Source organism: Sceloporus undulatus, chromosome 1, assembly GCF_019175285.1.
Source record: "Sceloporus undulatus isolate JIND9_A2432 ecotype Alabama chromosome 1, SceUnd_v1.1, whole genome shotgun sequence".
Classification (NCBI taxonomy): domain Eukaryota; kingdom Metazoa; phylum Chordata; class Lepidosauria; order Squamata; family Phrynosomatidae; genus Sceloporus; species Sceloporus undulatus.
This window is the reverse complement of record NC_056522.1, coordinates 236,789,609-236,814,539: the sequence shown is the minus strand read 5'-3', so window position 1 is coordinate 236,814,539 and position 24,931 is coordinate 236,789,609. Positions and strand designations below refer to the sequence as shown.

The window sequence follows — 24,931 nt, the reverse complement described above, 5'->3', positions numbered from 1 at the left end:
TTAAGCTGCCCTTTTTGGCTGAAGAGCAGGATATGAATGAAAAATATCATGTTTACATCCAGAAATGCCTTGACAAAGGCCTTTAGTTCCATGCCAGAAGCCAGTTACTTCCAAGCAGCGTTTCTGACACTATGGATGTTGTTTCCAAGGCTACTCCCTGTGGAAGAGGGTCACTTAGGGCAATAAAGTTAAGGTGATAAAGCTTTGACAAACATGATTGTTCTTTCTTACCAGAATGGTACTGGTATGCCATTCAGAGCTGGCACATTAGGTAAAATCGAATTAATCACTGAAGGGAACTTCTTCCAGTTGTTTACACCAGGGATTATTTCCTGAAATGAGTACAAAGTCACATCCACCATCAGGAAAAGCTGCTAGCTCTCTTTGCCAATTCAAGAAGTCAAAAGTTCCACCAGTTAGGGCCCCTGTAACTTCAAACAGACATTACCTTGTGGTGGAGGAATTTCTTTTGATTAACTGGAATGCTGGATTTTAGTGGGTATTTCCTTGTGAGTGTATATTTTGGAACAGGGCAAATATGATACTCGATGCTACTTTCTGTGTAAGGTAACGGTGACTTGAACTCATACAGTCCTGGGCTAGGATTCTGAAAAGTAAAAAGAGTGACACTGAAACAAGACAATCTGAATTTGATTGAATGAATATGGCACACACAATTTGTAAACTACAGAATGAAAATCCTAACAGGACCTTCTTATTTTTTGCTGAATTTTTGCTTCTTTTAAAGGTTAGGTAATCCAAAAGGAACTAGTAAATCACACTGGTCAGAATGAAGTATTTAGGTTTGCAGAAAGAAAAGGGTAATTCTTGTGCTAGTGCTCCAATGATTTGTAACCTTCCACAGTCCAGCTCTGACGTTTCTTTAATTTTCCTTGTGTTAACCTCTTAATGTGAAAGTGCAGTGAGCAACAGAAGAGCAAAAGATCTCAGACACCAGTGACCTATGTTTTAGTAATGTCCTAGATCACAGGCAGAGAACCTACAGGGTGGGCACTCTAGTCTGTAGAAACTCATAGGAGGTTACATTAGCCTCGTTCCAAAGTTCAATTATTCACACCATGGCTGAAGATATTTTTATTTATTCTGACTTCAGGATCTTGATGTGAGGGCTTTTGGTGCAGCCCTGAAGAGTTTTATTACTGTTGTTTTACTATACTTGAACTACTGTCATTTTAAGGATATTTTCTTTTACAGTTGACAGTATTTTGTTAGTCAGTATTGGAAGAAGGGTGTGAGATAATAAATGCAAGACAATATAAAACCTGGGTTGAACTGTACCTCAGCTTTGGTGCAATGTCACCAAAGGTAAGGACCAAGTGTGTGAATGTCTACAAATGCTCTAAGATAACGGTGTTCAAATTATGCAAGAACAATCTAACTGCATATTCCTGTGTTCTTCATCCTTTCTTGAGGGGCGGTTTTCCTGAGCTGTTCATTTGTTACTCACAAAAACTTGAAGTGGATAATCATTTGGAGGATGCAACAACGTTTCAGGAGCTTTAATGTTAAGCAGAGAGGTGTCTAGTTCCTCCTCTCCTGCTATCAAGTCCAACTGGAGTTTTTCTTCTGAAACAGGTATGACTGGGATAAGCTCTTCCTGAAAGAAGCCAAAACATGTGTGTTTTGGAATGGTTTTCTTTTTATTCCCCCACCCTATGAAACAAAGAAGACATAACAGTGGAAGGAAAAAATAATAAGGATGGAGTGACTGGTTACCTCTGCACCTATCTTCAGAGTTTGAGAATACTTTGGAATACTGTAACTGGTTGCTGCCTGGTGTATGCAAAATGGCTGATATCCCATGAGCATGAAATGCTGAGGGACCTTAGAACAAAAAAATGGAAAAAAAATGTCAATGCTTATTCCCAATACTCAAATGAATCTATCCCAATGATTTTTTTAAAGAATGTATACTATAAGGATGCACACCCTGTTTTCAGTTACATATTACAAAATTCTAACATTGAAGGTCGGGAGAGAAAAAACACGTGTTATCCAGCAGAGGGGGAGGAGGACTGCTTGGGTGTGGTGGAGGGAGGAGCTGGAAATTATTCTATTTGTCCAAACATGTGCCTGTAGGGTAGGGGATTTGAATGAGTGCATTCAGAAAGGCTCTGGAAGACATGCTTTTGCAAAGGCAAATGAGTAGGCAAGGCAGGAAAGGCTTGCTTCTGCTCTCCTCCTGCTACTCCCTGCTCGCAATCAACCAAAGGAGGTGAAGATGAGAAGGCCTGAGTGACTTCGATGACTGCAGCATCCAGGGTGATTTTCCTAAGAAAACCATATGATATTCATGGGGTTCCCATAAATTGACAGGTGACTTGACGCATGAATGCTCACATGCGTACGCGCACATGCGCACACACACAGAGCTAAATATCAGTTTGTGTTATTACATTGAATAAGATATAGTTCCAGTACCTTCATATAACACTGTATAAAGAGAACACTTGACAGGAACACTGTCCAGATCAGCTCCTCACTGCACTCTCCCTGCCACTAAATCAATCAATCAATCATTCAATCCCTGGTAATTTAGAGATGGGCCACTAACACTTATCTGTTCTTGATCATGCTACTCCTAAACATCTTTTTCTATCAAAATGCATTAAGTACAACACAGAAAAAGATATACTGTAATAACTGACAGTATCTACTAACCTTTAGTTCATAGAAGTGGTGAAGTTGTTTGATTTTAACTTGTGCAGACTTCACAGGAACAATACCAAGAACCTCTGGTGCCTAAAAAAAGTATGTAAGAAAATACTTTTGTTGTTGTTGTCGCCCACCTAAAATCACAAGTATTGGAAGACTGAAGTGTTTGGGTTTTTTAGTGCAATTTTAACCTTATCATTGGTTTTATTGGCTATACTGTCTTAGTCTACCAAACCTCATGAAAATACATTCAAGGAACTAGCTGAATGCCCATCACATGAGAAAGTGGCACGTTCAGACCAAAAGGAGTGGCAGCAGGTTCATGTAGTGAATGGGAGACAAGGACCAACACACTCCCAGTGTTGGTGCTTCCAAGTGTCTCTCCTTTTGTAAATGCGAGGGGATGCTGTGAAGCAGCTCGCTTGGCCTTCTTGCTTCCTAGCCCATCCCAGGTAATATATTCACAGAGCGGTCCCCTCTGATTCTTGCCTTCTCCAAAGAAAAGCCAACCTGGGTCATGAAACCAAAAAGGGAGAGGAAGGCACTTCTAGAAGATGGGAACATGCTGGTAACAGAGAAGTGATCTGATGGGAGTCACATCTGATGGAAGATAGTATGTTAGGAAAGGCTGCCTGAGAAAATAACAAGTTCCAGAAACCCATCTTCTCTTTATTTCAAAGGGAATTTCTTCCCATTCTTTATTAGACTCTCATTGCTGTCTACCACCTTGAAGCCTCTCTATCCAGTTCCATAAGACTTCTTGGATTTACTGTGAATGAATGAATGAATGAATGAACAAATGAATGAAATTTTATTTCTATACCGCTATTCCTTGCAGATCACAGCGGTTTACAAAAATCACCATCAAAAACACTACAATACATCAATCCATAACCCAAAAATACAAAAACCCACAATACCAATTTAAAAAACAATACAAAGTATCCTAAAACATTTCATACAATAAATTCACAATCTAAAAACCAATTAAAAACCATACAACGAATTAGCTGGATCACCAATATGCACAAGGGAGAGAAAGAATAACATCAAGGCACATGGGGGAAGGCTTGACGGAAAAGAAAGGTCTTCAGATTTTTCCTAAAGAGATCTAGGGAGGTTGCTGAGCGGAGCTCGTCGGGCAAAGAGTTCCAGGTCTGGGGGGGCCACGATGGAAAATGCCCTTTGTGAAGAAGACACAAACCTTGCCTTAGGAACTCTTAATAGATGTTTTCTGCCCAATCTGAGAGCGTGGGGTGGACTGTATGGGGAGAAGCGGTCCTCCAAGTACCCTGGGCCCAAGCCATTTAGGGCTTTATAGGTCATAACCAACACCTTGTATTGCGCCCGGAAGCGAATAGGCAGCCAATGTAGATCTTGCAATATAGGTGTTATATGGCTAGTCCTGGAACATCCAGTGACCAGCCTTGCTGCCATATTCTGAACCAATTGTAGCTTCCGAGTTTGGTACAAGGGTTGCCCCATGTAGAGCGCATTACAGAAATCCAACCGAGAGGTTACCAGAGCATGTACCACCGTTTCAAGGTCCCCCCAGCTCAGATAGGGTCGCAGCTGGCGTATCAGCCAAAGCTGATAACAGGTACTCCTGACCGTCGCATTCACCTGAGATGTAAGGTGAAGCGACGAATCCAGAAGCACCCCCAGACTGCGAACTGAGTCCTTCAAGGGGAGCGTGACCTCGTTCAGGACAGGTGGACAAATATCCATCCCCGGGCACGGGGAACCTATCACGAGTACTTCCATTTTCTCTGGATTCAAACTGAGTCTGTTCTCCCTGTAAACTGGTCATGGCAGTAGTCCATTTTTCAGAAAACATTTTGTTATTGCTGCTGTTGCTGATCACTTGACTTGACAGCCTTGTCAATGTCAGTTCTATAGCCAAAGGAAGTGGTTGCTAAAGCCAAGAAACAGAATTCCCCCTCCTTTAATAACACATTTATCATTGTCGGTATCAAAACAGTACCTACCAGATCATCAGCCCATCGAGGAGGATTGTAAGTGGGGAATTCGGAAGGCAGTACACGACTGGCAGTCAGGACAAAAGACACTCTCTTCTCCTCACTTATGGCTGCTATGCTGGGTGTTTTGAAGCTACTGCATTCTGTTATATAAAGGAAGAATGGTAAACTCATGAAGTGTAATATGTGTGAATAATTCATCACTTCTGTCTCCTGCTCTAAATGAACCAGGACATCATTGTTCACATGGCATACTACATCTTTGCCTCAAAACAAAACAAAAAAAGGGACAAGTTCCCTCCCCATCAATTGTGCTCCCATATTTGTTTACCCCATTTTTGCACTTCTATGATACAAAGCAAATAATGCTATCCCTACTTCTTTTACTGTCTCAGTACTTGTCATTATAACCAAGCTGCAGAGGACAGGTGGCATCAGCATACTGCATATCCTGAAGGGCACGACTGTGGAAGCCATTTTCTTAGCTGTTCTGGCATAAAGTACTGTAGGATTTTATCATGTAAGAACTCGTGAGCTAGTCCAACTAATCTTATATCTTTTTAAAAAATATTAGGTCATTATTTAGTAGATGGTGGGAATGGTGTACATGTCATTTATCTGGATTTCAGCAAAGCATTTCATAAAGTTCCATATAATATTTTAATGAGCAAAATGAGTAAATATGGAATAGATGGAAACACCCTAAGATGGATCCATAATCAGTTGGAAAATTGTGCTCATAGAGTCATCATCAGTGGATGTGCTTCAAACTGGAAGGAGGTCTCGAGTGGAGTGCCTGTCCTAGGGCCATTATTCTTCAACATTTTTATTAGTGACCTAAATGACAGGCTGGAGGAATCTTTATTAAGTTTGTAGATGATACAAAACTGGAAAAGGTTGCTAATACATTGGGAGACTGACACCAAATTAGCAGGAGTAGCTGGTACCCCAAAGGAGAGGATCAAAATTCAAAATGACTTTAATAGATTAGAAAACTGGGCCAGAACTAACAAAATGAATTTAAACAGGGAGAAATAGGCAGAGAAAATGAAATGTATAGATATAGGATGGGGAGCACCTGTCTTAACAAGATTATATGTGAAAAGCATCTAGGAATCCTAGTAGACCACAAGTTGAACATGAATCAATAGTCTGATGTAGCAGCTAAAAAAGTCAGTGTGATTTTAGGCTGCATTAACGCAAGCATAGAGTCTAGATCAATGGAAGTAATACTGCCACTCTATTCGGCTTTGGTCAGGCCTCGACTAGAATACTGTGTCCAGTTCTGGGCACAATTAAAAAAAGGATGTTGAGAAGTTGAGAAAGAGTGTGTCCAGACGAGGATGACCACAATGGTGAGGGGTCTGGAAACCATGCCTTATGAGGAGAGACTTAGGGAACTGGGTATATTTAGCCTGGAGAAGAGAAGGTTAAGAGGTGATGAACAGGTTGCTCACCTGTAACTGTGTTTCTTCGAGTGGTCATCTGCAAATTCACACAAATGGGTTTATTCTGTGCCTGCGCAGCAATCCTCAGAAACTTCTAGAATCTCTAGGCAGAAAGTAATGTATCTTTCTGCAACTTTTTGGCGGTAGCTCCGCCCACCCATATATAAAGCCCCTGGTGGCCCGCTCCTCTCCAGTTCCGAATGAGCCGCTAACAGCGCGGCAACAAGCATTGTAAAATGAGCAGACACTGAGGGGATGGATGGGCGGGTTTGTGTGAATTCGCAGATGACCACTCGAAGAAACACAGTTACAGGTGAGCAACCTGTTCTTCTTCTTCGTGGTCTCTGCGAATCACACAAATGGGTTTAGACTAGCGAGCTATAGTCAGAGGAGGAGGGAGTGTCAAAAACCAATAATCACATAATCAATAAAGTATGTAAACCAAACAACTGTGTTATTTATTAACAGTGTAACAGGTCTATTGAATGGCAGAAAGTAACATTGCCCTCCCAAAGGCTGCATCGTGCCTGGCCCTTGCGTCCAGCCTGTAATGTCTAATAAATGTCAGTGGCTGGGACCAGACAGCTGCCTTACAGACATCCTCAAGGGGAATCCCCGTCAAAAAGGCTGAGGATGCAGCTACCGCCCTAGTTGCATGGGCTCTAACCCGACCTGGTAGAGGCTTTCCAGCCAGTTCGTAGCAGAGGTGGATGGTGCTGGCCACCCACTTGGAGAACCTCTGCGGTGACACCGGCAGCCCCTTTTTGGCTTCGGAGTAGCACACAAAAAGTCTCTCCAAACGCCTGGAAACAGATGTCCTGTCCAGATAGAACGCCAGCGCCCTGCGGACATCCAGGGCATGGAGCTGAAGCTCAGAGTCTGTGGTTGGATTAGGAGCCAGAGTCGGCAAAACAATGTCCTGGTTGATGTGAAAAGCAGACACCACCTTTGGCAAGAAAGTGATGTCTGTACGGAGCACCACCTTGTCCTTGTGGAAACGGAGGAAGGGTTGGTCCATCCTCAGGGCACACAATACACCAGCTCGGCGGGCTGACGTTATAGCTACCAGGAAGGCCGTTTTCCAAGTGAGGAGTCTCAGGTCCGTGGTAGCTAAAGGCTCAAAGGGCTTAGATACCAAATGTGCCAAGACGGTATCTAGACTCCACTGTGGTGTAGGGTCCAGAATCGGTGGGTGCAAATTGTTGAATCCCTTAAGGAACCTCTTTATGAGAGGATCCCCAAAGAGAGAAGGCTTGTCCTGAAACAGGTAGTGAGATGAAATGGCAGATAGGTAGCATTTGATAGAACTCAAGGAGAGACCTGCATCCGCTAAAGTCATGAGAAAGTCCAGGACTATAGGGATGGAGACACAGGATGGTGGAGTGTCCCTTGCTTGTAGAAAGGTTAGGAACCTATCCCATTTGTAGGCATAGGACCTCCGTGTGGATGGTCTCTGTGCTGCCTTGATGATGTCCTGTACACCGGATGGAAGTGTCCTCAGGATGAAATCCTCCATGCTACCAATGGGAGGGATTGCATCTCGGGATGGTGAACTCGTCCGTTGTGGAGCGAGAGCAGGTCGGGCCGGTGCTCGAGGCGGAGATGGTCCTGCGCTCGTTGTAGGAGCGGGGCGAACCACGGCTGTCTGGGCCACCACGGCGTTACCAGGATCGCGTCCGTGTGGTCGGCCAACATCTTCGAGAAGACCCTTGTAATCAAAGGGAATGGAGGGAAGGCGTACAAGAGGCCTTGGGTCCATTTGAACTGGAAGGCATCCCCTTCCGATGCTGGGTCTCTGTACCGTGAGCAGAATCTTACGGTCTGAGTGTTCAGCCGGAAGGCAAACAGGTCGAGGAGGGGGGTTCCCCAACGATTGAAGAGTCGGGAGACTACTTCTGGATGCAGTCTCCACTCGTGGCAAGTGGATGATGACCTGCTGAGACAGTCTGCCAGGTCGTTCTGTTTGCCGGGCAGGTGAATGCATTGTAGCAGGATCTTGTGTTCTATGCACCATTCCCAAATGCGGATGGTGATTGATAGCAGCGTCCTCGACTTCGTACCACCTTGTTTGTTGAGGTAGTACATGACGGTGGTGTTGTCGGTGAGAAGGAGCACCACCCTGTCCGCGAGGACCGCCTGAAAGGCTCTGAGTGCTTTCTCTACGGCGAGCATCTCCAATACGTTGATGTGGAGAGTAGCTTCTGCCGGTGACCATCTGTCCTTTATTGTAAAGTCCAATGTGTGGGTGCCCCATCCTTGTAGGGAGGCGTCCGTAGTCAGGGAGAGGTCTGGTTGAGGGGGTAGAAATGGCATCCCCACACAGACGTTGTCGGATTGGAGCCACCATCGTAAGGCCCTCTGTACCGTCCTCGGGATGGTGAGCAACTTGGTAGCCGTGTCTCGGACGGGGTCGAACACGGAGAGGAACCAAGATTGAATGGGCCTGAGGCGGAGCCTGGCCCACGGTGTGACGAAAGTGGTGGAGGCCAGGTGCCCCATGGCAACTTGAACTGCACGGGCCTGAAGGCGTCTTTGACAGAGGCAGGGCTGTAGAGATGCGCAGAGGGCTTGGAACCTTGTCTCTGGAAGGTATGCCCTCATCTGTACAGAGTCCAGTGTTGATCCTATGAAGTCTATTTGCTTGGTAGGAGTCAAGTTGAACTTGTCGAAGTTGACCTGCAGCCCTAGTGTTTGTAGCAGGGATAAGGCAAATTCCAGCTGCTTGAGTAGGGCGTCCTTTGAGGATGCTGCGAAGAGCCAGTCGTCCAGGTACGGGAAGACTGTGATTCCCTTCTGACGTAGGTAAGCCACCACGGGTGCCATGCACTTGGTGAAGACTCTTGGAGCTGTGGCAAGGCCAAAGGGAAGGATCTTGTATCGGTACGCCTGGTGCCCGACAGCGAAGGTGAGGAACCTGTGGTGGTCCTCCAGGATCGCTATGTGAAAATATGAGTCTTTCAAGTCTAGCGTCACGAACCAGTAGTCTTTCTGTAGGAGTGGTAAGATAGAAGCAAGAGTTACCATCCTGAATTTTTTGTAAACAATAAAGTTATTAAGGGCTCGGAGATCCATTATGGGTCTGAGGCCAGAGTCTTTTTTCGGTACAGTGAAGTACCTGGAAAAAAAGCACCACTTGAACTCAGAGGGGGAGACGGGTTCAATGGCGCCTTTGTCTAAGAGGGTGTGCACTTCGTCGAGAAGGGTGTCCGAGGGGACGGTTGAAACAAAAGCTCCGGTTGGCGGGAGCTCAGAGAACTCTAGGGCATAACCCCTACGGATGATGTTAAGTGCCCAAGAGTCTGTAGTGATGGCGGCCCAGGTGGTAAAGAAGGGGCTCAGCCTATTAGAGGTGACGAGGTGCGCAGGATCACATCAGAACCTCTTCTTGCCCTGGCCATCCTTCTTCCTATATCCCTGTTGGTATCTGGGTTGGGAAGATTGGCGCCTGTCCGGTGGGGGAGCAGGCGACTGGGAGGATTGGCCTTGGGGGTTGCTGTCCTGGTGGTAAGGACGGTCCTGGGGCTGAAAACGGTACTGGCCTCCTGAGTGCCAGGGGCGCTGGCCAGGGTACCTCTGGCGAGGAGATTTGGACGGTACGGAGGACATACCGTGCTTCCTAGCCGCGGTCTTCATCCGGTACCTGAAGCTAAGCTTCTCGTCCGTGTCCCTATTGAAGAGGCCCGAGTTGTCAAAGGGCATGTCTTCAATAGCCGCCTTTGCCTGAGGGGTAAGATCCGATGACCGGAGCCATGCATAGCGATGGAGGGCAATGGAGCCAGAGAGGATCTTAGATGCACAATCAGTGGAGTGCCTGGCGGAGATGATCTGCTGTCCCGCCATCAGGTGGATCTCATTCCTGAGAGCCGCCATCATACGCCTCCTGTCCTCGGGCAAGTCCGCAATGGTGGGATCCATCTTCTCCACCAGGAACTGGACGTAGGCCCCCATGCAAGCTGCATAGTTAGCTATCTTGAGGTCTAGAGCAGCCGAAGTGTAGAATTTCTTCGCCAAGGTGTCCAGCTTCTTACTGTCCTTGTCTACGGGCGAGGACGAGGCTTTGGGGGCGAAGGTGGACTGGGCCCCTTCAACAATAGCTGAATTCAGCTTCGGGTGGTTCGACAGCCAGGACGGGGCGGATGGAGTGACTCGGTACAGGTTCTCGATCCTGCGCGAAGTGGACGGTATGGTGGCTGGGGCGTCCCAAGAGCGCTTGGCGATCTTCTTCAGGGAAGGGAGGTAGGCCAGGGCTGGTGGAGCCGGGGCAGAGCCGTGGATCCTCCTCTCTACCGGGTCAAGGGCATCATCCTCCGGATGGGCGGCTTCAAGCTTGAGGGCGTCAGCCATCCGTATGACCCTGTCGGCAAAGGCCCTGACGTCATCCGTAGGCGAAGGGACAGAAGGGCCCTGAGGCACAAACGGGGCATCCTCATCCGAGACTGGGGATGCAGAACGAGGAGAGCCCGAGCCAGATCTCGAGAGGGATGGGCTCCGCCGTCTGAGGAGAGGGTTGGATGTCCCGAGGTCGTCCCGGTCGTCCCGGCGGGAAGTGTCATCATCCGGACGACGGCCTTGAAGATGAGCATGGAGGTCCCGGCGGAGGCGGGTCAACCGGGATTAGATACTGTCCCGTGCGTTGATCGTGGACGAGGTCTGGGAACGCCTGGAAGAGGTCCCGGTCGTCACCCACAGGGGGGCGATGGTGTGCAGCCAGAGCCTCGTCGGCTTCGGTACCTAGCATGGCCCGGTCCCGTGAGGCAGAGCGTGGTCGCCTTGTTGGCAAAGGCGAGGGTGATCTTGACCTTGGCCTCTGAGGGGAGAATGGAGCGTAGGAGTCCCGATGCTCTCCCTCCGATTCAGAGTCCACCTGGACAATCTGTAGGCTGTCTGCCAGTACAGAGAGGTGGCTGGTGAGGAGGACTCTGGGCTCGAGCGGCAACGTATGGGAGAGGGCCGGTACAGACGGAGTCGGGGTCTTCTCCGGCTCAAAAACAGGCGATGTGGACGGTACTGGCCTCGACTCAGGCGGAGGCACTGAGACCGTGCTTGGGGGCCCCTTGCGGCAGGTCTTAGCCGGCGGCGAGGATGAGTGAGCCCGCTTCTTGTCCCGGTCGGAGCGTTTCTCCCCTTTTTTCTTGGGGGCTTTGGAGGCCTCCACTTCCCCAGGGGCTCCAGAGCCGCTGGGCTGGCTGAGAACCCTCTCATAGAGGGCGGCCTTGAGAGTCCGGTCCCTATTCTTGAGGGCTTGGGTGGACATGGCCTTGCAGTGGGGACAACTGCCCTGAACGTGTGCCTCCCCCAGGCAGAGGACACACTTGTCGTGGCCATCGGCCCTGGGGAATTTAACCCCGCACTTAATGCATTGCTTGAAGGAGGCCATGGTAAGAAGAGTCCGTTACCAGTCCGAAGTCAAGCCGATGTCAAAGAAAGTCGTCAAGCCAAGGGAAAGTCCGAGAGAATGGTCAGTGAAAGTCCGAAGGTCAAAATAGCCAGAGATTCAAATAACAAGAGCAAGCAAAAGCCAGCGAAGTTCCTAGAGCTGCTTAGCGCGGCGGAATGAAGGAACTGGAGAGGAGCGGGCCACCAGGGGCTTTATATATGGGTGGGCGGAGCTACCGCCAAAAAGTTGCAGAAAGATACATTACTTTCTGCCTAGAGATTCTAGAAGTTTCCGAGGATTGCTGCGCAGGCGCAGAATAAACCCATTTGTGTGATTCGCAGAGACCACGAAGAAGAAATGATAATCCTGTTTAAATATTTGAAACTGTCATATTGTGGTTGGAGCAAGCTTGTTTTCTACTGCTCCCGGGTATAAGACCCGGAACAATGAATGCAAGCTACAGGAAAAGAGATTCCACCTCAAAATTAGAAAGAACTTCCTGACAGTAAAAGGTGTTTGACAGTGGAACACACACTGCCTCAGATAGTGGAGGATTCTCCTTCTTTTGAGGTTTTTAAACAAAGGCTAGCCATCTGTTGGGAGTGCTTTGATTGTGAGTTCCTTCATGGGAGGAGGTTGGATTGGATGGCCTTTGGCCATCCTCTTCCATCTCTATGATTCTAAGATAGGAACAGAATTCAAAAGGACCTTATAAACTGGAAAATTGGGAAGAAATTAATAATGTGAAATTCAAAAAAGACAAATGAAAAATTCTACATTTTGCACACAAAAGTCAAATGCACAGGGGTAGGATGAGGGATACATCAGCAATACTACCTGTAAAAAAGGACCTTGGGATTATTGTTGGTCATAAATTGAGTATCAGTCAGCAGAGGGATTCTGCAGCAAAGAAGTCAACACTATTTTAACCTGCATTAATACAACTATAGTTTCCAAGTCAAGGGAAGTAATATTCCCACTATATTCTGCACTGGTCAGGCTGCTCCAGTTATGGGTGCCTTATTTTAAGAACGATATAGACAAGTCAGAACAGGCTCAGATAAAGACAAAAAGGTTGATAAGAGGTTTGGCAAACAAAACATATGAGGAAAGGTTGAAAGAGTCAGGCATGCTTAGGCTGGCGAAAAGAAGAATGAGAAGTGATATGACAGCACTGTTTAAATAGCTGAAGAGTTGTCACAGTGGGAGGGGGCAGGCCTGCTCTCTTATGCCCCAGAGGACAGGACCAGGTCTAAAGGTTTTAAATCAAAGGAGGATAGATTTCAATCAAATATTAGAAGGAATATGTTGTCAGCAAGAGTGGTTTGGCAATGGAACCAATTGCCTAGAGAGGTGGTAGGGTCTCCTTCCCTGGATGTCTTCAAAAAGAGGCTGGACAGCTCCCTGCTAGGAATGCTTTAACTGGAGATGCTCCATTAAGCAGGAGTTTGGACTTGTTGGCCCATGAGGCTCCTTCCAACGCTATGATTCTGTAGTCCTATGAACTGATTCAGCATGTCAAGGCATCTTTTCTGGGCTGCTATCATTGTCCTTCATAATGTGAAAAAACCCACAGTTGGCTCTCCACAACTATGGCTTGACTTTTGCAGTTTTGATTACTAGCAGCTTCAATTAATATGTTCTCTCTAGGACCTCCAACACAGTTCTATGGTCAACTTTCACCAGTTGTTGACCACAGAGTCATGCTGGAAGACCTAGAGATTCCTAGAAAGAACACTTCTTTAGGAATTTTACCCCCCCCCCCCAGGGGAATTCTATGGTCAATCTCTGTCAAAAGTTGACCATAGAGTTGAGCTGGAGGACTTAGAGATTCAAAGAGAGGGGCTCTCTCAGATTAAAAAACACACAGTGGTTTTTTATTTGGGGAGTTTCCACTTTCACAGGGCTCCTGTGCCCCTAACCCTAACAATTTTGGAGGGTTCACCGTACTATGCGGAGCAATATCAAAAATGAAAGTGAAAACAAAAACCTTCAGGCGATTTACCTGATATGAATGCATCCTCCATCTCTTGTGCTTTAATAGCCTTAAATACTCCATGCAGCCTTTTTATCACATTTTTGAGCCGGCATTGAAGCAGGATCTAGGAGAGTAATTAAGAATCTTGTTCAGTGAATTTTCAGTAACTACTGTACATAAGTGCTGTTTGTTTTTGAAACTTGCAAGGCTTTATGAGGTCTGGCATCTCTATGTGTATAATTTCCCTCATTTTAAAAAAACGTATGCCTCCACACTTCAGGGTTTTAGAATATGTGCAGACAAAAGAATCTCATGGCACCTTGAAAAAATTTACAAGTGAGAGCCAATCAGCTCTTACGTTCTTGGGGGCAAGTCCTGCTTCAAGTGTACATTAAATACATACATACATACATACATTTCATTTTGATTACAGTAATACAGAGATTCACTTTTTAGATTTGAGAATAAAAAGGAGGGTAATCATCTTATCATCTCACTATATAAGAATAGTGGTTGCAAAGAAAAAGCAATAGTTTTATTCAAAAGAACAAGAAATAGCAGACACTTAGTATGTAAAAGAATCTTGTAGCACCTTTGAGGCTCACTGAAAGAAAGAAGAAAGAAAGGATGAACTTTTGTAGACTTGAGTCTACTTCCTCAGATGCATGAAGTGGACGGTCCAAGGACAGGCCTATATCGAAGGTATACAAGATCCTTTTACATGCTGATTTTTGAAGCAAAGGGGATATAAAACTTGACATTTTGCTCTAGGGTGTAAAACAAAGATTTACAAAACTCTTCTACCTGTTGGGTAACATTACAAAATGCTTTGTGCATTTTGGTGTTGTACATTTCATGATTTCCACATTATTGTGAAGGAAACAATGCCTTTTATAGAGAAGACCACAAAGAAAAACTTGTTCCAGGATGCTAAAAAAAAATAAAAATAAAAAAATAGCCTAACAGGCTTTTAGCATTCTGGGGTGTATTTCCTTTTTCTTTGTGGATTTCACAGGGCGCTCTCCAGTTTTTACTTTTTGAGTGTGCACATAAGAAACTATTTTCTAGGTAAAAGATGTTGTTTTAATACACAAAACCAAAGTTTCTTGTATGAGCAAATCATTCAGAAAAAAATCCAAAATGCAAATAAGTAAATAAATATGAATATATATTTTTAAAAAATTAATATCTCACAACAGTTGACCATTTTCACAACAAAGTGTCTTGATGGGCTGAGACATCCTTATTAATTGAGGATGAGAAAACCTCTGAGTATTCTTTACATGCCTACATAGCAGTTTCTCACAACAATAACCATGAGCCACAAACTAAAAATCCTTGAAAGAGAAATCAATCAACTCTAAAGTTGACACAAACCATTGAATGGCCTTAAACATATGGAATCTGACCTATAACAATATTTCTTATGCATCTGATGCTGGGAACCAGTTCGGCTCTCCCCCATGCACCAGGAACCAGTACCATATTTATTCCCATTGACTACACTTTTCCTGGAAAATTGCTCTGGCGTGATGGTAACAGCTCACAGGCAGAAGAAACAACAACATGTAAATAATACAAAGTAAAGCAATAACAATAAACATGAAATAAAAAAAAACAGATATAACATAGCAGCATATGTCTTATGCTAGTGTGTGTGTGTGTGTGTGTGTGTGTGTGTACACACACATACACATATACAAATTTCATAATTTAGAATATGGACTATCCCCACTGTTCCCCATAATGTGCATTTACATCACAGTCCTATAGAAGCATGTCTCACTAAATTCAATATAACCTAATCTCACGTAAGTGAGTCTAAGATCTAAGGGTCTTAGACCAAAAATGTCTATTTCACACAGATTAACTAAAAGCTTTTTTGGACTAGAGGGTGTTGTTTGCGTGTACACACATGTATGCATGCATGGACAGGAAGAGTCAAAACATTTGCAGCAGAGAGTAAATCTTGCTTTTCAAAAAGCTGTATTAGAAAGCTTTCTAAAAATTGTAACACACATCTACAAACTCTAGGGAGCCTATCAGACAGATGAGTACATCTGTAGTAGTTGGCACATTTGCATATGTATTTACCTGAGGCAATTTGTTTCAGTACCTTTCGCGCAGCTTGTTGGAATCTCCGCAGAGTCCAGTGCCTGTGGCGCCAAGGGTTATTAAGCAGGAGATCAAATGTAGGCTGAAATTTGGGGCACTAAAGCACACACCAGAAACAGACCTTTGAGTCATAAATGGTTAATAATTAGGAATGTCAAACAATAACACCTGAGGTTACTGTGCTCCTCTTAACAGTATCAAACTTATATTGTTTAATATTATCTGCAATTATTGTACAACCAAATATAATTCAGCAACTTCATTATAACTGAAGCCACTGAGTTATAACTTAAAGCCACAGCCTTAGCCAAACAATAATCAAAACTACCACAGAAGGTGGGCAATTTCTGCAGGTCTGGCAGCTAATTTTCTGCTTCTTGGACCTTTTGAGGGCTGCATGGACTGTCCCTAACATCGAAACAAAAAACCTAAACAAGAAATGGTCAAGAGCCTATTTCAAGCTTTGAAAAAACAGGGATTTTCTTTTTAATGTTCAGCAGGCGGCCCCTGCACACTACTTAAAAAGTTAATTTACTGTCCTGGAGATTTTCAGGACAGTCAATTCACCTTTTTTTGATCAGAAAATTGTAGCTTCAGGCAGTTATCAGGGGCTCAAAGAAACAGCCCCAGCACTTTTCTTTGCCCACCCTGCTCTACAGTTCATTTCTTCTGCACAAAATATGCATGACTTAATTCTAAGAGACATCCAGTTAATTTTTTAAATTAATTTTTTCAGACAGCTACTACACCTTCGTATCATTCCAGATATGCACACACTATTGACAACTAATCCATTCTCTAATACATCTGCCAGTGTTCATACTCTTTCATTGCTATTTTCTGAGATGAAAAAATTAAGCAAATTAGATGTATTTGCAGCTCCTTTCTCTTCACTGGACTGACTACAATATAGTCCCACCCACCTATTTTAACTCCAGCATACCTCGCTGATGTCTCGGATGATCCGTTTGGGAGAGATTTCAACATACTTCCTTTGAAATTCTTTCTCTAGAATGGGATCTCCTCTTTTAATCTGGATTGGTACCATAAACAAATGTCCTTATCAGCATAACAGATTTTTCATGCCTTGCATTTAGTGCTAAATAAAATTGTTCTTTTTAAAGAAACTTGCAAAATACCAGTAGAATTAATCAGTAACATCTTGTATGCTAGGAGTTTTGTGTTCAATTCACATGCCAATGCCACCCACCCACACAGTAATTTCTTCATACTAGGGCTCCTAAATGCTGCCAAATTATTGTTTTTCTGATGGATACTACAAGTGGCATTGTAACTGGACATCCATACTTTTCAGGAATCTAAAACATTTTGGTGTGTGCACCTCCCTGAGTTTCCTCTGTAAAGTAGACAAAATACAGCCAAGTGAGTAATACTATCCTCTCTCCTTTCCCTACCCTCATACTCCTTCTGCTGAAATTCTGTTGCCACACACTCCTTCTTCTGCTATTCTAAGGTGGGTGCTTCTCAACAGGATAGTTAGGATAAAATGCAGGTTGAATCTCCCTTATCCAAAATGAAGTGTTTTGAGATTTTGCAGTTTTTCAGATTTTGGAATACAGTCATCCCTCCATATTTGCAGCTTTGATATTTGCGGATTTGATTATTCACAGATTTCATTAATATGTTCTCTCTAGGAATATCTAGGTCCTCCAGTGCAACTCTGTGGTCAACTTTAACTAAAAGTTGCACTGAAAGACCTAGAGATTCCTAGAGAGAACACTCTACTAGGCATTTGTAGCTACTCCAGTGCCATTCTATGGTCAGTGTATGTTGGACGTTGACCACAGAGTTGCACTGGAGGACCTAGAGATTCCTAGAGAGGTGTCCTCTCAGGTAAAAACATGGTGTTTTTGTTATTTGCAGTTTTTCCATATTCACGGGGGTCTTGTTCCCCTAACCCTAGCGAATATGGAGGGACAACTGTATATGCATGTACATAATGATATATCTTGGAGATGAGACACAAGTCTAAGCATGAAATTCATTTAAGTCTTATACTGTATACCCCTTATACACATAGCCTGAAAATAATTTTATACACAATATTTTTAAATAATTTTCTGCATGAAAGAGTTTGTGTATGTTGAGCTGTTAGAAAGCAAAGGTGTCACTTTGGATTTTGGAATTCTGGATAAGGGAAACTCGACCTGTTAGTTCTAGCAGACACACCACAAATGGTTTCCTTTTAAATGAAGCTGCCAGCAATCATAAATAGAATTTGAGCAGCTCAAATACTACACATGTTTACTCAGAACGAAATACAGCTATCTTTTGTAGGGGATTTACTCCCAGGTAAGTGAGCACAGGGTTACTACCATAGTAATTGAATATATCCTTAAAATGAGAAGAGACATCTGATAGTCACTGAATGACACTTAAGCTAGGTCTAACTACTTACTCTCCATTAGAACTCACCCCATTCAAGCACAACCAAGTATAACTAACTGTTAATTCCTGCAAAATAAACCCAGCCGCAGGCAGTAAGGTAATGGTCACGTAGGGAGGATGCATTACAAGATGACCACAGTGTGGAGGTAGGCCTCCAAATGCGACGGACAACAAAGAAGACAGAGCCATATAGCTAGTAAAGGGACAGGAACTGGACAGGGGCCCTTGAGACTACAGAAAGATTTCTAATGATTGGTGAGAATAGCGCAGCATAGTTAGGAAATGTGCTGATAATGAGGTTTTCCCAGCCCTATAGTCATGAAGCCACAGCACCAAGAGTACCAACCATGAGCACAGACCTAAGGTGACCTTATTAATGAGTTTTCTTGGCAGAATTTGTTCAGAGAGGATGTGATAATGGGCTCTCTCATTATGGCCATTATGGCCCTTAGCGACAATGCTAAGGGCCATAATGTTCCCTCCAGGTTAAAAAAAAAAAGGATTAATGATATGTTGGTTTAAAGTTAAATTTACTGGGGATAGCATCCAAGAGGAGTAACAGAGATTGCAAAATAAATAAATAAACAGTCCAATGAGGATGGCCAGTAAAGCAGAAGTGCAAAAGCTTCAACATGCTTCCCAGTGAGAGGTTACAAAAACTTCTGGGTGCCACAAACGGGCTGAGGCATCTGCTTCACCTAGAGGATGCTTGGTTGCAGAATGGACAAAGGCATCCAAACTCCCAGCTTCCCCCATGATCATCCAAGATCCAGAACTCCATCTGCATTGTGAATAGAATAGGGATATTTAACTAGTTACATTAGGGACTTAATTTTATTTTTAACTCTCACTAAATATGTCGTGAAGGAAGGTGCCTTCATGTAAAATATACCCCATTAGTAAAAGATACTAATGTTGATTGCTTGCTTAGAATAAAGCTTTCCTTTGAACTTCTCCTCTTTCCCACACTTTTCACATACCTTGCTCAGTGCGTATAACGTCCACAGAGTCAGAGGTGGAAAAATACTAGTGGAATCCATCAGTAAGTTTCCACTGACTTACTGAGTCACATGGGTTAAATTAGTGGTGGCAGCTAGATGATCTTCAGGGATCCTCTTTCCTACTCAGAGCAGGAATGGGATCATTACAGTGGTTTGCCTTTTCATTCCTTTGAGGCTGAGAGAGTGAGACTTGCCTATGGTCACCTAATTGGTATCTATGGCTGAGTGAGGATTCAAACTTTGGTTGGTGTCCCAGTACAATACTCAAATAACTACACCAGAGTGGCTCTCTATACTTCCTCTGTATTTCCCTTTCTTCCTGCATAGCATCTGAACCCTATGAATCATGTACAATGGAAGAGTGGATCATGTACAGATTATGAAAACATTGGCAGGGAGGATGGTGTATGCTTTCCTTCAAGATAAGTCTTTAAGCAGCAAGATAGATGGTCCAGGGCTCCATAGTTTGACTTGTTTTGCTAAAGTTACAAAATGAGTTATCCCCCATCATCCCAGAATAGTTCCCAGCTGCTGCCTGCAGTGTACAAACCCAGATAGCTACTTTAAAAATTAAAAGATATCCAAACCTTGTACAGTTCTTCTTCTCTCCGTCGGTCATCGAGAAGTTGCCTCTGAAAAGTTGGATACATTGGATCTTTGCCTAAATGAACTTGCCTATATTTGAATTGGGAGAACAGAGAATAGTCTTCACTTAAAGGTTCAAGTTGGACAAGGTTTGTTTGCTTCCATGTGACAGAAAAGGCAATCCAACACAAAACTGTCAGAGCTTTTGCAGACCACCTGCCTGCAGAAATCACCACCTCATCCCACATTTCTCAATTAAAGAATTAACAGTCTATAAGCCAGTTACAGGATCCTACATGCAAGTGATTTATAATAAGGAGACCACTCCAAAGTTAAGCATTTTTAAATATTATTTATTTATATTACAGAAAATAAGTTCAGAGCATGACATATATATATAAGTTAAGCTTTTTAAGGGCCATTAATTCAAATAGAAGAATTAACCACACACAAAGGTTTCTCCTACTAAATTCCTCTAAGTTTCATGTTGCTTAATTCTAGTTGAATTGTCCTCCATATTTTTAAATGTTTTGCTAGTTTGCCTTATTCTTTCCCCCACAATTGTGTGCCTTGAATGACTATATTCATATTAGCATCAGAATAATTTGAAGACAAATTGCATAGTATCCAGCAGTAGCTTTCTGAAAAGCACTATTAGACGAGGGGCTTCACTTTAGCCTTTTTTTTTTTTTTTGCAGCTCTCTGTGACACAGCCCCCATAGATACAGAGTCCCTCAACTCTCAGTCGCAAGTCTGTGAGGGAAGGATACAGTGGGCAGTGGAGACTGGTGAAAACAGAGTGTCTTTTATTTTCATGGAAGATAAGGCTACTAATGAAACATTACCTGGACCTACAGTATTCCAATCTGGGTTCAAGCTTAGTTATGGGATAGAAACAGCCTTGGTAGATGACTTAAACTGGGAGTTGGACGAGGGGAGTGAGGGGGGATACAGACAGGCAGAAAGGGGCAGCGAGATGCCGCCCCTTTCTGCACCAGATGGAGGCTGCAGCAGACAAATGCTGCGGCCTCAGCGAGGCCTAAAAAGAACCCGCTCCTGGTGGGTTCTTTTTAGGTCGCACATGGGGCGCCATTGCCACCCTCGTGCACAACAATGACGTCCATGTGGCGCTGCACTGTTTGGGTGCTGCACCACACATACATCATCATGGCGGGCCCCATGTGGCCAGGGGTGAGCCATGATGGCACTTGGACAGTGCGGTAGGGCTCGGGAGCGTGTGGATACTCTGCTCTCCCAAGTTCTAAAATTGGCCCCAGGCCGGTGCTTTGTGCCAGTCTCTACTGGGCCTGAGTCCCTATTGGTCTTCCTTGATATTTCAGCATTATTTGATACCATCAACCATGGTATCCTTCTAGGTTGTATGGCTGATATGAGACTTGGGGGGGCATTGCTTTGCAGTGGATTTAGTCTTTCTTGGCTGAACATTCTCAGAGGATGTTGCTTTGGGACTGCTGTTTAGTCATTTGGCTATAAGCCTGTGAGATTCCACAGGAGTCAATAGTGTCCCATATGTTTTTCAACATCTACGTGAAGCTGCTAGGAGAGATCATTTGAAGCTTTGGGGCTGAGTGCCATCAATATGTTGAAGATACCTAGTTCTACCTCTTCTTTACAAATGATGCCAAAGAGGCTGTGATGGCACTGAAGGCTTAATCCAGACAAGATGGAAGTGCTGCTGATCAATAAGAAAACCAGTCTGGGACTGGGATCACAGCCTGTTCTAGATGGAGTTGTTTTCCCTCTGAAAGATCAGGTTCATAGATTGGGTGTAGTCTTGTACCAAGTGGTGCTGTGGTTTCCAGGAGTGCATTTGCCCAGTTGTGGCTGATGTATCAGCTACACCTTTTCACAGAGAAGGCAGATTGGCCACATTGGTTCATCCCTTAGTACAAGGTGTTGGTACTAAGCCCTACAAGGCCTGGGTCCAACCTACTTACAGGATCGCCTTCTTCCCTATAATATGCCCTGCACACTTAGGTCATCTGGGAAAAACCTATTACAGTCAATAAATCCAGGCTGATTACGACTTCCCAGAGGGCCTTTTCATCTGCTGCTCCCAAATTATGCAATGGCCTGCTGGAGGAGATATGTTATATTGACAACCTTGACAGCTTTAAAAAGGCCGTCAAGTTGGACCTCTCCTGACAGGCCTTCCCTGATTGATTGACCCAGTCGCCCTCTCTGTTTTGGACTGATTTGGAGAGTCCTAAGATTGGCTATGATGTCCGACTTTTGTTAATTGTTTTATTGAGATTAATGATTTTAATTGTATTTGTAATGTGATGTATTGTAAATTGTGGATTTTATTCTGGGAAGAGGGTTAGTGGGATTATTTTGTTGTATTTTTGATTTTATGATGTAAGCCACCTCGATCATATGAAGATGCAGGATATAAATAATAATAATAATAATAATAATAATTTACCTGTCAATTAGACTACTACAATGAGTGTTCAGACGCTGCAGGCTAGTGCAAAATGCAGTAGCCAGACTGGTGTCAGGTGTAGTTTTTAGAAACCATCTAACACTATCCTGCAAGACCTGAACTGGCTTCCAATTTCCTTCCGAGCTCAGTTCAAGGAGACAGTGTTGATCTACAAAGCCCTAAATGGCTTGGGGCCAAGATATCTGAAAGACTGCCACCACCTATATAATTCTGTAAGAAATTTGTTATTTTCAGAAGAGGCACTGTTGCATATCTCAACACCCTATGAAGTTAAGCTGGTGACTACACATAACAGGACTTTTTTCTGTAGCAGTGCCTCAACTGTGGAACTCCCTACCCAAGGAAGTTAGGCTGGCCCCAACTTTCTTAAACTTCCAGCTGGCAGCAAAAACAGTGTTGTTCTGCATGGCATTCCATGTTTGAAATTGCTATGTTAACAGTTTCAAAACTGGATTCTAGGATTTTATTTAGACTGTTTTTACTTTTTTAAAGAGTATTTTAATGTGTTTTTAAAAATTGTTTTTGTATTGCTTGAATTGGTTTTTGTTCGTTGCCTTGGAAGCCCTTGTGGGCTGGGAGATGATACAGAAATACTTTAAACAAACAAACAATGGCTAATGGCCATGATGGATATCTATACCCCTCAGTCTTAGAGGCAGTATTTGAGCTGCAGGGGGCGAAATTAACAAGATGGTGCTTGAGTGCTGCTTATCCTGCTATAATGTTCTGCTTGTGGGTTTCTTATAGCCAATTGGTAGGAACAGAATGTTAGGCTAGACATGCCTTCTGGTATCATTCAGCAAGGTTTTTTATATATATTCTAAGTTGGTGTCTCTTCTGCTAGTGCAAAACCACCAAGAGAAACAATCCAAAAGTTATTTTTGGCTGATATTTGTGATCCAATTATAGTTTAAGATAAATGCTATAACTAGCAACTACAATCCTTTGTGCAAGACCGGGCTTTCTTGGTGGCTGCCTCTCAGCTTTGTACTTCCTTCCCTTGGGATGATAGAAGGGCCTTCTTCTTGTTGTTTTTATATCGGCAGGCAAATTTTATTTCGATAGGCTTTTGAGAACACAGTGTTTTTAAAGAGAGAGCTTTAAGAATGTGCTATACTATTTTTAATGGTCCTATTTTTAATTATTCTCCTTTAAACTTAAAAAAATATTTTAATTGTTTGTTTTAAATTGTTTTTAATTCCATTTTAATGTTGCCCTGTTGTATGTTTTAATTATACTGTATTTGTTTTAATGCGTAAGCTGTCTTGAATCCCAATTTTGGGGAAAAGGCAAGGTAGAAACAATGAAAATGATCATTAGAATGTGTACTAATTGTAATCAAACTGGGAACAAATACATAAAATTAGTTCACTCATTTCCTCCTACTAAACATAATTCATCAATGTACTAAGCAGAAATTATTTGGTTTGTGCTGAGAAGTTACACTCCTCTATTATTTTTGGCACAACTGTAAAAGCATCACTCACCATTTCAGTTGATTTGTTAACTCGTCTTGCATTTCCTGTTTAACTTTCAGTTCAAAAACAGCTTCTTTCACCTGCCTTGTTTGAGCTCCATCACCTTGTCCTCCTAGGACTATAGGGCATAAGGACCAACAGACAATAAACAGAAAACATATCCAGGGGTAGCTGTGTTGGCCATATAGTACAACAACATCCCAAATCCACAAAACAGTGATACCTTTATTGGGCCAACTAACACTGTGCAGTTTGGTTGTTTCAATAAAGATATCACTGTTTTGTGGCTTTTGGATGTTATTTAGATAGTAAACAGGATACTCAAAAGAGCTGAGTGAACCAGAGCCCTCCAATATTGCCACTGGCCTCAGTTATAAATGGTCAATAATTCTATTCAGAATATCATTACAGTAATCAATTTTTGGAAAGCATGGAATTTCAAAGATCTGTTTACAGAACCTAAATTTATGATGAATTGTCTGACAAGAAGGGAAAGCGACATTAATGGGAAAAGATCATTGTTTATCAATATACATGGACAAGATCTTTATTGTTTACATTACATTATATATAAGGAGGTAACAAACTCAAGAAAAATGTCAGATTGTGAAAAATGAGGTCAGATAGCATAACATTTGCTTATAAGGTACACGTCAAATAGAACTAACTTGTTTCTCATGCTATGCTTGTGAAGAGGTGACTGGAATGACATAGAATGACTGGAGCTGCTGCAGGATCAGAATGGAAATGGCCAGAAGCAAGCTCCTCAAACAGAGAGGCTGCCAAGCAGCATCCCATGTGAACAAAGGCAGAGTAACACTCTGCTAGAGAGGCCTTTGGTCACTCTCCTTTTGGCTATACATTCTTTATTTCTTTTATCAGCTAACTAGCTAGATGGGTTCCTAGGCATGACCTCTTTGATGGAAAATTTGGTTCCAGAGGAAGAAATAATATGGAAAGAATAGGGGAAATATTACAAAAAAGAAGAGCAGTTCAACATGTTTCAGCAAACTTTTTATCCAAAACAACTGTAACTATATGCACATGTGAAATGAAACACCCAGGTCAGGTAAGCCTTTCATAAGTGAACAAAATATTTTGAATCTTCTTGAGAACACTTGAAGGCTTCTTCCAAATTGCATCCAATGATATTTTTTTCCTTCACCAGTCTCCATCTTTCTTATTATTTCCATTTTTGTAGCCAAACTTGTAGATTTGGCTCTTTTTAAAAAGGGTGGGTGGGTGATAAGGCAGGGTTATCTGTTCTTCTCCCCCTTTGCATTTCATACATGCTCAACAAAGGATTCTGAAGCAGCTGTTTACCTGTAGGCAGGCACACACAGCTACAACAGGATTGGTTAGAGAAAATTCCTGCTTTTTCTTTACCTTATTTACTGCAGACATACTGCTGTAACTTG

The 24,931-nt window shown here is 43.3% G+C and overlaps 1 protein-coding gene across 6 annotated transcripts in view; it reads right to left on the bottom strand.

Moving 5' to 3' along the window:
* Positions 1–24,931, bottom strand: part of CFAP221 (cilia and flagella associated protein 221) — a 49,916-nt gene that overhangs the window by 6,141 nt on the left and 18,844 nt on the right. For all 6 annotated transcript variants that reach the window (XM_042446594.1, XM_042446593.1, XM_042446598.1 and 3 more), the window contains 11 exons: positions 23,523–23,631; positions 19,571–19,658; positions 16,517–16,606; positions 15,575–15,670; positions 13,486–13,582; positions 4,665–4,798; positions 2,683–2,763; positions 1,738–1,845; positions 1,469–1,618; positions 449–607; positions 232–332 (listed from right to left, as the gene is read on the bottom strand). In XM_042446594.1, coding sequence (XP_042302528.1) covers positions 232–332; positions 449–607; positions 1,469–1,618; positions 1,738–1,845; positions 2,683–2,763; positions 4,665–4,798; positions 13,486–13,582; positions 15,575–15,670; positions 16,517–16,606; positions 19,571–19,658; positions 23,523–23,631 — 1,213 coding nt within the window. The remainder of the gene's footprint in view (positions 1–231; positions 333–448; positions 608–1,468; positions 1,619–1,737; positions 1,846–2,682; positions 2,764–4,664; positions 4,799–13,485; positions 13,583–15,574; positions 15,671–16,516; positions 16,607–19,570; positions 19,659–23,522; positions 23,632–24,931) is intronic.